Consider the following 13,393-nt stretch of genomic DNA (forward strand, 5'->3'; position numbering starts at 1 on the left):
GGTCGATGCCCCAAGCCTGTCAGTGTTTAAGTGGCATTTGGACAATGCCCTTAATACCATGCTTGAACTTTTGGTCAGCCCTGAAGTTATCAGGCAGTTGGACTAGATGGTCGTTGTAGGTTCCTTCCAGCTGAACTATTCTATTCTATTCTAGTCTAGTCCAAAATTTCTGGTGATACCCACGAACACAGTTTGCTACAAGCTGTGTTACATCTTCATATTCCTGAAAGTTGGATCTTTTGCAATGTTATGGAGCAGGGACTTGCAGAGTTCAGGTTGTCACATAGGGCTAGGTTTAATGTAGGAGCTGGCTGGGCATAGAGGAGAGCATAATACGCATTCAGTGGATTAAAAAGCATACCTGCGCAGACAAAAAATTGTAATTAGTTACTAAACCCTCAGCTTATATAACAGTGAGTGGCCAAGAAGTAGCTGTCTTTGGACTCTCTCCTTGAGGTGTCTCATTGGAGACAACAGTGAATTTTGTATAAACACACAGATTTTCTTAACACTCCTAGGAGACTGGTTCTCCCCAAGTTTAGAACATTTCTTGAGTGTCTGTAATGAAACACAGTTTTGGTTCTCCTGCTCCTTTGTCCTGCAGATCTTCCTGATAATTACAGCAGAAAACCTCCTTTGTTGGCAAAGGTGGCAAAAGGGAGAACGAAGAAACCCTCCTGGATGTGCTCCCTTGATTTAACAGCAGAATACTGAATTAGGAACACCCATATCCCTAGCTTTCCTGTGTCATCTCCCAGTAAAAATGCCCAATGAAATAGTTCCCTTACCTCACTGGTGAATTTTTTAGCTAAATCAGTAAATCAACTTTACTGACCATAAAAGGCTTTCATCTTTCCTGTTGTCCTTCTCCTAGGATTTTCTTTATCCTGCCTGCATAGCAGTTGAAGGCAAAAGTTGCGGGAGCTCTGCAGGGGGCTGAGGTGGGAGGAGAGATGGCAGAAGGTCTGTCTTCAGGATGTCCCCACAGGCCACTAACCACAGCTGGTTTGGCAAGGGAACACATTAATTGCTTGTCCATGGCGTGCCAGGGGCGCTTAGTGCTTGCGTGAGTGTCTGGAGAGGGGTAAGAAGTACTTCTGTCTGGACCAAGCTGTGTCCCAGACACTATTTCCACCCTGGTGCCTCTGCAAAGCCACGCCATCCCCTTGCAAGGCAAGGACGGCTGGGAGAAACAGCAATGTCTCAGTCTTCATCCTCATCCACACTCACCTGCATTGTCTTGTAGTGCTGAGGCAAAACTGGCCTCCTCCAGCGCCAGTGCTGTCCCGTGAACCAGGCATGTTTCACTGCTGGACCTTCCTCTGTGCAAAGGTGGTGGGCAGCCATGGCTGGGTCCTTTTTCAGAAGCAGCGGCGGCAGCAGCAGCATGGCAGGGGACTGCCATCAGCTCAGGAGCAGATGTGAAAGCTGAGCAGCCTGTATGGGTTTTCCCCCTTCCAGTTTCCTGTTTTCTTTCCCTGCCACCTTTTTCTTTCCCTCTGGTACTAAGTGCCGGCTGACCACCCAAATCCCATTTGCAGATGTGGCTGCTCAGCTGTGTTCCTAATTTTTATCAGGGCAAATTGTTTCCCAACAGGTGTTCATGAGTAAAAACAGTGCTATTCACTCAGTGACTGTAGCGATGACATTAAAGAAAATGACATTTCAATGGCTTTTTTGAAGGGACGTGCCTTTTGAATGAATAGAAATGTTTATATCTATCTGCTTTAAAATGCTTGAAAAGAAAAAGAAAAGGATATCAGTGTTTTGCCTTGTCTTGTTCTGTTTTCTGATCAGGGTGGAAGTGCTGCATAACAAGAGTGTTGCTATAACAACTTTTAGTAGTTTGAAATACTCAGGATGACTATATAGTATTTTCGTCAGTAAGCAACGTTAGCAATAATTTCCTTCTTATTGCAACGGGGCAAAAACTATTGCAAATCAGTATATTTCTAGGGAAGTCAGTGGAACCAGGAAAATTCCAGCTAAAATTTTGACTATAGTGTACAATAACTCTTGTGTGCTGTGGTGATGCATCCCCTGGCTTCAAGCTCACGTGAAATGTCCATCATGCTCAATTAACTGAGGGCAGACTCCTCAGTAAATGTTTTTCTCCTGTTCAGATTATCCATGAGTTTCAAGCTCTTGGCATTGTCTGGGCTGTTAGTTCAAGTGATCATCCACAAAATAATTGGGTTTTGATGGGCTCTCTTGTTGACCTCACCCAGTGGATGCATGGCACATCTTAGGATCAGTTTAAAGGGCAGAACTTGTGGCAGTATTTGGTACTCCTGTGGTTTCTTGACTCATGGACGAATGGTTTAAACTGTGCCAAATCCGGCACGTTTGTTCACCTGCCTTTCTGTATATGTGCCTCCACTTCCAAACCAGTCTCTCATGCATTAGCTATGTCTGCTTATAGGAGCATCCATCACTGCTAATACAAAATAATAGCTTCTGGTGTAGTGCCTCAAGCTATTAATCTAATAGGAGTTGCGTGGAGTGTAGTAGGCTGCTTTTGTATTACGCATGGGGGGGCAAGAGGGATGGGGAAATGAACAATTCTTGTTCCTTCATATAAGCGTTGTACAAGTTGCATTGTCCTCAAACTTGTTAGTTCGTCTCCCGTAAATGTGTTTGCAGATGTCCCCAAATCCTGCCCCACTATGACACAATATCCTAAGGTGCATCAGATCCAACCTACAGGGTTTTACCAAAAACTTAGAAGCAGATTACAAGCTTTACACTCCCTTCTGCTTAGCAGAACTCTTTGAAAATACAGACATCAGTTAAAAGTGTGTGCAACTCAGGAAGGGTATAGGGTGGTATGAGGTTGGCAGCCCTTAACTGTGGTGCTGCAAGCAGAACCTGAGGACTAGTGCTGGGTGACATCTTCCTGGCAGTCTGCACTCATTTTTCATTTGCAGTTGTCTACTAAGCAGCAACTCTGGCGTTCATTCTTTCATCTGTGATGACCATTATATCTTAAGCAAAATCAAGGCATAATGTTGATGTAGGGTAGGTGTTTATACCAAGCAGCTAGAGGGAGTCATGACCTCTCTCAAGAACCAAAAGAAAGTTGTATCAAAGAAAGGATAAGAGGAAATACTGCGTGGATGCTGTCCTAGCCAAACCTGAGGTTTGCACGGCTGCTGTTCTGTAAGATGCTGGGTTGCACGTCCTGCTGGCCAGAGCAAATAGAGCGGCTAATGCACTGTTAGCCTCCTTGCTAAATCAGTGTCTGCATGACACACAGATAATCTCTCTGCATGTTGCTACTTGTGTAACTATTCTAGTGTACACTGGCACTGTCCAAATACCTATTCTCTGCTTTCATTGCCTTGATGATAGCCATGATCTTAAAAAAAAATTATTTATTTTCCCTAAATTAAAAAAAAAAAAAGGAAATTCATGCCTTAGCAGCATCAAGGTTAGAAACTTATAATACTTACATCACTCCATGCATGAAGCTCCTGAGAATCATAACCTACTGAAGCCCACAAAAAACCTGTGAGGTAAGTATTCTCATTTTTATTTCCATTTTACACGTGGAGAAACTGGGGTGAATGTTGTAGTCCACGTCAAGACAAGTCACACAAGAAATCAGTGAGAAATCTGGTAACAGAACCTAGAGTCCTGAGAGAGAGTCTTCTCCCCATCACTTTGAGTCACTAAAGCCTGAAGAAATTAAATGTCATGGATCCCCTTTATCAGCTCCTGTATGAGGATGACAAACAGCACTGTCAGTGTTCTGGATAAACCCCCTTAAACCTATTAGCCAAGTCATCTCTGCTGGCAACAGCTCCAGTAAAATTCCAGTTAACAATAAACATTCCCCCATGCTGAGCAATGGAAAATCCAATAACAATTTGGCTGAATCCATGCTGAGTACAGAAAATGGAATTAATCTGAAAAGTGAATGTGCCTCAAAGAACAGTTACTCACCTGGATATTTTTTAAGCTTTTAATGAATGTCAATCTAGTCTAGTTGAGAACAGGAAAGATTATGACTATGCAGAAATCTGGATGTGTATTTCTAAAGTTTATGAAATCCATAGTTTTTTTGTTTCCCAAGACATTTTAGAGTACAATTAATCACTCAAGGAATTTAACAAGATAGGAGTGTGACTGTTCTAGCATTTGGTGTTAGCTAGCTCACACAGGGGAATCTTTTTTGTTTCTTAGGATTCATGCTGAGAGCAATGACTTTTCTTTTAAAGTGCTTATCATGCTAATTATTGACTTATTACTTGATTATTTTGCAAATAATAACTAAGCATAAGATGAATACATTTTGGTCATAGTCATGTTTAATTTTTTTATTCTACCTATTGTTGTGGTTTAACCCAGAAGGCAGCTAAACACCACCCAGCCGTTCACTCACTCCCCCGACTCAGTGGGATGGGGGAGACAATCGGAAAAAAAAAAGTAAAATTCGTGGGTTGAGATAAAGACAGTTTAATAGGACAGAAAAGGAAGGGAAAATAGTAATAATAATAATAATGATGACAAAAGAATATACAAAATAAGTGATGCACAGTGCAATTGCTCACCACCTGCTGACCGATGCCCAGCCAGTCCCCGAGCAGCAGTCACTGTCCCCCCGGCCAGCTTTCCCCAGTTTATGTACTGAGCGTGACGCCACATGGTATGGAATGTCCCTTTGGCCAGTTGGGGTCAGCTGTCCCGGCTGTGCCCCCTCCCAGCTTCTCGCTGGCCGGGCATGGGAAGCTGAAAAGTCCTTGACTAGTGTAAGCACTGCTTAGCAACAACTAAAACATCGGTGTGTTATCAACATTATTCTCATCCTAAATCCAAAACACAGCACTGTACCAGCTACTAGGAAGAAAATTAACTCTATCCCAGCTGAAACCAGGACACCTATGTAAAGATGTAAGAAAGCAAGACATAGACTCAAATAAACAGAGTCAAGAAGTTGAGAATAGTCAGATTCATATGTAGCCCACTTGTAACTTTCACAATGGCCTGCAGTTTACTGGAAAATCATACAAAAACCCTCAGATCCACCTATTCCTGAATTCTGGGAAACGTGATCTCAGTCTGGATTTATTGCCTTAAAATTACCTTGTTCAATGATATTTTGAAAACAGTGAGGTGTTTAGCTATCTACATGTAGATATGTAAGTATAAAGTTGCTTCTTCATTTAGACGTTTGGCACTTTCATCTTCTGTCTAAACTGTTGTTTCCTAACCTTGAGAACATTCCTTGGGATTCACCTGTGTTGGTGTAGTCTTCTGGGATGTCCGAATAAGGGCATGATTTCAAGATCAAGTATTCCAAAGTGCTTAATTGCCCAAATTTCAATTTTGGAGATGTCTATGTTTCATTCTAGAGTTTTACATCTATATTTATGATTTATATCTTCACTTTTTTTTTCCTGAACCTTTTCCAACCCTCTGTAACTACCCATTAACCCAAAAGAGTCCTGGCTCTCAGGCTGAGAAACCGTCCTTTGCGCAGACAGGCTGTGCCGAGTGGGATGGACACAGCTTCTGAGGAATTAATTTCTTGTCCACCAGCAAGCGAATGCTAGGCATGGTAATCATCATTGTTCTTCCTTTGTCACCGCCAGCCATCAAACCTCAGCTGCGTCACCTCAGGAGGCCCACTAACAGCTCAGGAGACTATTTCCCAGCCTTCCACAAGAAGTCAGAGGAACATCCGGTGAGATGTAAGCTGCTTGACCAGAGGGGAAGGATGAAGAAGATCCAACATATTTCCCAGAGCTGGAATAGGAAATAGCAGAAGAGATAAAGAGGCATCTTCTGGAATGACGCTCCTCATAGGTGGACGGAGGACTTTGTGTAACCATTGCACAGGCCATACTGCACTGTAGAGCAGCTGCAATTCCAGATAAAAGCAAGTGTATGATTTAGCTAAACAATATAATGGACATTTTGTTAGAAATGTTCTGGATATTGCAATTAGTTAGAAATGTTCTTATTATTGCAGCATACGCCCACTTAGTACTAAAATATTGGGCTGTTACCTTAAAAGAAGTAACTGTATACCACTATCTCCTGTCAAATTAAGAAAGCTAATGCTTTCCTAGATTGTTGGGCTCCTTGTGGTGTTCTCAATGTGACCTTCCGCCTACCACAGGTAAGACAACAACTCCTATTTCAGACAGCATGGGAAAGTTTTTTCTTGCCTAGCTGTACCGAGAATAAATGTCCTCCTATCATAGTGTGATAGGTATTCAGGAGGATGAAGGTAGGAGGCTGGAGTACAGAGTCCTCTCACCACTCATTGGAAAAAGAAGACACAGCACAGCATTAAAATTGTTCTTTGCATGAACTCTGATGAATAGTAAACAACGGTGATTGTCTTTTGTGGCATTAATTTAGTTGAGTTTGATCCCATGTGTTCTTTTGGTGCACAGAGTGTCCCACGGGCCTGAGTTTCACAGCTGAACACGCCCCCTCTGAAAAAGTTCCTCTTGCCCCCAGATTTTGCACTGTGAGAAACAGTGGCAAATAAGTCTCTGCCCTCTTTCTCCAGGCCCCTGGTGATTTATGTACCACCTCAGCTCTTCCTTTCCAGGGCAGTGAACTCTGTCCTGATTGTACTCTCCTCATAAGCAAACCTACTCTACTTTTTATCTTCCTTGCTGCTCTTCTTTATATCTTTTTTTTTTAATCTCTTTTTGAAAGGAGAGGATGAGCACTGCATACAGTACTCAAAATGCAAGTATACCAGAAATTTATAAAATAATGTAATTACACTTTCTGTTTCATCTTCCATGCCTTTCTGAATAGTTTTTAAAGTTGTACTTTCCTTTTTGAACCTCCTTGAGCACTGAGTAGTAGTTTCTATAGAATTATCTGTAATAAATCCTGATTAATTTATAGCCCAAACGCACATATGGGGTTGGGGAGTTGGGGTTGCCTCTCCCTATATGCATTGCTTTGCACTTACCAACACTGAACTGGTGGTTTTGCCAATTACACTGAAGTAAGCTGCTGCTGCTGCTTTTTTTTTTTTTTTTTTTTTTAACCTTACATCCTTCATTTCTGTTCCCTGCTTGCTTTCTTCTTCCATCAATGCCTTTTCCAAATCACATCTTCTGGATAAGCATGTTGAATAGCAGAGAGGATAATCATCCTTTACTATGAATGCTGACCATTTCGTCCCACTCTTTTTTTTTTTATCTCTTTCCCCCATTGTTAACCAGTTATTTACCCATCTTAAGATCATATGTTACAATCTTCTTTCAATCCATGACAGCTCCGTAACTTTGACAGTCTTTGGAGCAGGACCTTGTTAAAATGGAGAACTGCAAACCATTATTGGCTCCTCAAGGGAAGTCTCAAAGATTTGTGAGGCAAAACTTCTTCTATAAAAACTAGGCTGACCCCTCACTGTTATAAGTATCCCTGCTACCTACCAATTCTATTATTTATATTTTCTAAAGGTTCACTCACTGTGAATTCACATTCTGTTATATGCTACAGGTTTGTAGCTATGTCCAACACCAAAACTGCACCAGCGGGTGGTGTCACGTAGCACTGCTATGTGACAGTCACGTTAAAATCATGGCTGGTTGTTGCATGAAGAGCCAGAGTGTTTTTCCAGTGTTACGGATGCCCCTCGCTCCCTTAGAGAGGATCACTGCCATTCTGGGTGCACTCGCCCTGAGGTCTGACACCTTTCCACAGTGTCTCCACTGCCCGAGTGCTCTGATGTCACCTCGTTCCAGTTATTTTCATCTGTTTTACCCTGTGCTTCATGTTTGTGGCGTTGACCTTAACCACCACTGTGACTCCAGCAGCCCGGCTGGGTCACTGCTTAAACCAAAGGCAAAGAGGAATGCACTTTAAAGCCTCCTGCTTATGAAAAGTGATTTCTCTCTAGGAATTCCCCAAGAACTGTATTTTGCTTGTAGAATACCCTGAAATGTTTTACACAAATAGGCTGTATAGAAATGCAAAATTATACTATCCTTCCAAACACATTTTCTGTCTGTGTCATTTTCTTCCCTTTAGGACACCTTTGGTTAACACTTTACGTAACAGAGTCCCACCTGACTCTTCTCTGGACAAGTGGACAGCACTGGGTCACTTGCAGAAGTTAAAAGGGGAACCTCTTTTTTTTTGCCTTTCATTATTACCGACAGTTTATTGGGGTTATTGTTTTTGTGTCACTAGCATCTCACAAAGGGAGTGATTTTTGTCTTTGCTCTCCTGGTCCACACTCTCTCCTTTTCCATGAAGCAGAGATAAGTTGCCATCTTGAATTTACTGCTGTGTAGTCAAGGCACAGGAAAATGAAATGACCTCCTATGGGGAGCATATATGGCTCCTACAAATTTAATGTAGTTCTGACCACATTCCTCTTTGCTCTGACTTTTCTCCAGCCAAGTCCGTGCTGTGCCAAGTTGCTGTCTGAGTGTCTGTTCACCCAAGTGGTTTGGAGGGGTTTTATTTTTTATTTTTCCTGGAGCTGGGGAAGGTGAAGAATGCTAGCAGATACTCATTGGTATTGGAAAGAGATCTCCGGATGTCTATTCCCTCTTCCAGATCCTTGGGCTTTTGGCCTAAATGAAATACTGCAAAGTGGGGGAGAGAGGATGTTTGTGCAGACTGCTCCTTGTAAATATCGTGTGCTTCACAAAAATAATTCCTAAGCAAAACTAGTTGTGCTGATGGCATCCAGCCTGATGCGCAGAGCGATGTAATGGAGTGGATGGGCTCATCCTCTCAGTCCAACCCTGACATCTAGTGTACACCAAAGGGAAATTTTCCAGGTGTGAAGTTCAAAAATGAGTTCTGTGTTATTTGGGGGAGGTCTGGCTTTGCAATGCACTCAACCTTTTTCTGCATTGATGATTTCTGAGATAACCACTTGCTGCCAGCATAGAAATAAAGCTGAGTAATCTGTCCCTCCTGGAAAGTTTTATGATCTCAGACTTATGATGCCATTTAGACTTGTTATGAATTACTCATTGCAACTATCAACACTTGCAAATTTAGCCTTTTTTCTGTTTAGTCCATTTGTGAACTGAGTCTTTGCTCTAATCACTGGATTGCTTTGCTACGGCAAGAAAGTTTGGTGCTCTGTTTTTTGAGAGGGAGTTTTTGTTTATTTTTTTAGAAAAGGATTAAAGTCTGAATTAAAAATCTGAATGTTAAAATACACAGTGAGTGAGGCATAGAGAGACTCTTGAGTATTCATTCCTTATATTTTGTGTATTTCTATGTCTACACAAACAGGGATTGGAAAGGAAGATTGGTTCCAACGTCCTCAAGAGCAATTGCAGCCGCCAGAGCAGAGATGGAGGAGGAAGGGGAGGAGGAGGGAGGAGGAGTTATGGCTCAGCAGCTTAAATGGGCCTTTCCAATTCTTTAGGTCACGAGGTAGACAGTTGGGTTCGTAAAGCAAATTTGGTTCTGGACTGGCCATGTCCCCACCTCCTTTCTCCTTCTTGTTGACATCTGTTGTTCACTTCCGTTGCTCAGGTATCTAGCCAGCACAAGTCCTTCTGGCCAATCCCTCACTATCCTTTTGCGTGTACTCCTCCCTTTACCCCAAACTTTTCTCCGGGTCTCTTCACAGACCTGCTAAGCATCACCAAGCAGCTCTCTTGATATGGATCCTGGGCTATAGTCACAGAATCGCTGAGGCTGGATGGCACCTCTGGAGTTGGCCAGTCCAAATAGGGTCCACTGCAGCAGGTTACTCAGGGCTGTGTCCAGTTTGGTTTTGAAAGTCTCCAAGGATGGAGACTCCACAACCTCTCTGGGCTATCTGTGCCAGTGCTCAGTAGTAAAAACATGTTTTCTTATTTGTAAGAGGTGTTTCATGTGTTTCAGATTGTGCCCACTGCCTCTTGTCCTGTCAGTGGGTACCACTGGGAAGAGCCTGGCTCCCTGTTCTTTACTCCCTCTCATCAGACATTTATATATATTGATAAGATCCCTTTAAGCTTTCTCTTCTCCAGGCTAAACAGAATACAGAAAAACAAACCTGGGATAGGTATAACTTTGTCTCAGATCCTAAGACCACCTGGGGGCCGAAAAACTACTTTGAAGGTTGGAAAAGACTTGACAGCTTGGAAAAATCCAAAACTCATGGCAACGTGTCTCACGATTATAAATACATGGCTTGCATTTTACAGGATCATTATACCTGCAAGAATAAACACAAATGGTCCATCAAAAGCAGTTCTTTTATTTCTGGAATGTGCTTTCTAATTTTGCTGCTGCTTGTCTGTCTGTCCAGTCCGTGTCTTTTCAGGATTCTTCAGAATGTTGGGTATAAGGATGGGTTAAGCTTCCCTTCGCAGCTCCTGGGTCGGACAGACTGACATGGGTTCCTCCCGCAGGACCAGGAGCCAGTATCATGGAGTAGAAACTGGCTTTTAATGTTCACTCTTTCTATTTGTAGAACTACATTTCCAGAATACTGGTATTTCTGTTTGCACCACCTCCCTCTAAGAGGCCCATGGCTTTTTTTGGAATGTAAGGAACAGAATAATACGTGTTTATGAACTTATCTAAATACAAGTGAGAAGCCAAAATTTCTAACGTGCTTCACTGACGTGCACTTTTGATTTTCGCTTGTAGATGCAATTGCTGGGCAGTCTCTCTGCCTACAAGAATACTGTAAGGTCATGCATACAAAATGTAATCTCAAAAGGTAGGATTGGCATAGGACATGCAGGAAGATAATCTGTTATGATATCTAAACACACCTATTAATTTAAGTGGTCAAAGCATTATACAATTATCAATTTATTAATCAGTAAGACAAAATTTCAACCAGACAAAATTTCAGCGTAAGTGTTGCTAAACTCAACGCATGCAAATGCTGCTTTATCTGTGAATATAGTGTGAGTTAGTGATAGCATCATGAATGTTGCTTTGGATTTGTTCCTGCTGCGGTTTAACTGGGCAAATCGCTTAACCTATGGACCTCATGTTTAGCACTACAAAAATGCTCATTACATCCCCTTCAGATGGGTGATGGGCTTTCTGCAATCCTTAGTTGAAAGTTGCTAAAGCGCAAGGCCATTAAATCCCTTTGTCCCAATTCTATTGTAAATGGAGACCTGTCCCTTAGTTTCTAGGTAGAGGTTAATTGAGAATTTGCTCCAAAAATATTAGCCATTAACAACCTCCTGACTGCAGTCAGTCTTTTATTCACTGACTGAAGCACTTCATGCCCTCCGAGGCCTCGGACTGGTTGTTCTGCCCAGTGCAGACTTCTGGGGTGAGATGCAGTTCCAGCTAAATATCTGAATGCAAGACAGCTACTAAGGCCTTAAAGCAGTCAATACCTATGTGCAGATAATGTAAGCTACTTCAGTCTGGAGCATCCCAGTCCTAACAGTGCTACGGAAAGGCTTAGTCTGTTTCTGTGCTTTCCGTTTCCTTCCATTTTTGCTGTAATGGCCACGGGGGACCTTTGGGGACACTGGGTGCAAAAGCATTTCTGTCCCAGAACACACCAACTCCAGCCAATTGCCTAGGAGAGCAATTTGTGCAGTTTTAGCACTATCTGGTCTTCAAGGGAGAGTTCAGAGCCTGAAGGACAATAAATAAACCCGGTAAACCACATTCACGCCATTGTACAGTCCATACACGATTCTGCAACACCTAAAGGCTTTGTTTTGGGGGAAAGGGCAGTGTTTATCTGATTTGAAAAAAATCCTGTCCTATTCCCAGATAAAGTAACATTTAACACTTTCACTGAGTGCAATGAGGCAGGTGAAAGCTTTGAGAAACGATTCATCACACTGCTTCCCAGGAACATTGCAAAAACTCCTATTTACTTAATTGATCAAGTGAAAAATTACTTTTTAGTTGCTCATGTTGCTCCTGGATGGAAAAACAGTAAATGCTGAATTACCAAGCTATGAATATGCAATTTTAAATGAACTGCGGCAAATGATGTATGTTGCGGCATTTTTATGGCTGGCCTTCAAGTTGATCTATACAGGGACGGTAAATTAGGCTGCTGTGCCATCAGAGATGTCACTGGGACCGTAACTCCTCTTTGGTGAAGAACATATAGTGCTAAGCTTAAAGGGTGCTCTTTTTTTTTCATATTAAGCTGTGTCAGCATTCCCCAGGCTTGGAAACAAATCCTCTTCAGAGCAGTGAAGTCAGTCACATCCTATTTGTGCTCCTGCCTTGTGTTGTTAAGGGCCTTCATGTCTAAACATGTACATTTTCACGGCTAATCCATTGCTGATGTTCATTTGAATCTTTTCAGGACTCCACGCTCTCACTCTTGCTGTATTGTGCACTGAAAATATTCACCAACTTCACTGGTAAAGCTAGACTCGAATCACACGTATTTTTTGTCATGTACTTGCTGTGACATACTTACTGTGTACCTTACATGAATGTTGTTATATGAACTATTGAGTGATTATATTTTAAATATTATCTTGTCTCACTGATAGATTAACAGGATAAAAAAAAGTACACCTCTTAGGTATCAGGCATCCCATTAATAATATAGCTGGCCTCTTGTACACTTTAATACGTGATTATTTATTATAAGCTTGTTGATTACATCTTGAAGCTGAATATCTGCGAATGGACTGAGTTCTCATGAAAGATGCTGGGTCAGTCACTGTGGCAAATGAAGTCCAAACTAGTGTGCTCCTCAGCTGTCTGCCTAAGGATGTTAAAAAGATAACTGAATTCAGCTTGCCAGGCTAGATAATCTTTAACCACCGGCAGCGCTGCTCCATCTAGCGCACAGAGCTATTAAGGTAAGCACAAAACTACCCAGTTCTACCTATTTTGTATAATATTCTACAAGTACCCGTCTCTGTTTGTACAAATGCTGAAGGCTGTAGCTGGCTGTGAAAACAATTCTTGATTGAATCAATGAGGTAAACTATTAAAAAAAAAGCGTGGTGCTGTTCCACCTTGCAGTATGTGTATGCCATTGAGTAACGCTATTCTTTTTACACTCCCCCCATGATTTTTAATCTTTACAGCCCCTCCTAACTGACAACCCAGGACTCAGTTTAAAAAGCATGTGTCAAAAGAAAAAATATGGAGTAAAAGGATCAACTATTCAACTAGGTTTTCTTTCAGCAACCCAGGAATAAAACCTTTGAAAGAAAAAAGAAATCAATAGTCTACCCTGGTGTAACAGGCAGGCGCTGCACTTCCCGTATGTTTCTCTTCCGAGAACTCTGCCCTCTGTCCTGTTTGATGTGTCAAACAGCCCTTAGCTGTAAGTTTGATGTGTTTGACAGCCCTTACCTGTAAGTTTTCATACTACAGTAAATCTACCTTTTTCTCCTCACAAATACAAGTCATGAGCAGATACAGGCAGAGGAAGTGTTTGCTTTGCGTTTCAGGGACTCTAGAGTTGATTCCTTCCCTCCCACTCTCTCCATCTATCCCG

At 42.0% G+C, this 13,393-nt stretch overlaps 1 protein-coding gene across 1 annotated transcript in view; it reads left to right on the forward strand.

The window, feature by feature from the left end:
• PDE1C (phosphodiesterase 1C) overlaps positions 1-5,764 on the forward strand; it is a 348,343-nt gene extending 342,579 nt beyond the window's left edge. The window contains exon 16 of the mRNA XM_019470534.1: positions 5,595-5,764. Within this exon, the coding sequence (XP_019326079.1) occupies positions 5,595-5,764 (170 nt within the window). The remainder of the gene's footprint in view (positions 1-5,594) is intronic.
• The last annotated feature ends 7,629 nt before the right edge of the window (positions 5,765-13,393 follow it).

Source organism: Aptenodytes forsteri, unplaced genomic scaffold (genome assembly GCF_000699145.1).
Source record: "Aptenodytes forsteri isolate BGI_AS27 unplaced genomic scaffold, ASM69914v1 Scaffold270, whole genome shotgun sequence".
NCBI lineage: Eukaryota > Metazoa > Chordata > Aves > Sphenisciformes > Spheniscidae > Aptenodytes > Aptenodytes forsteri.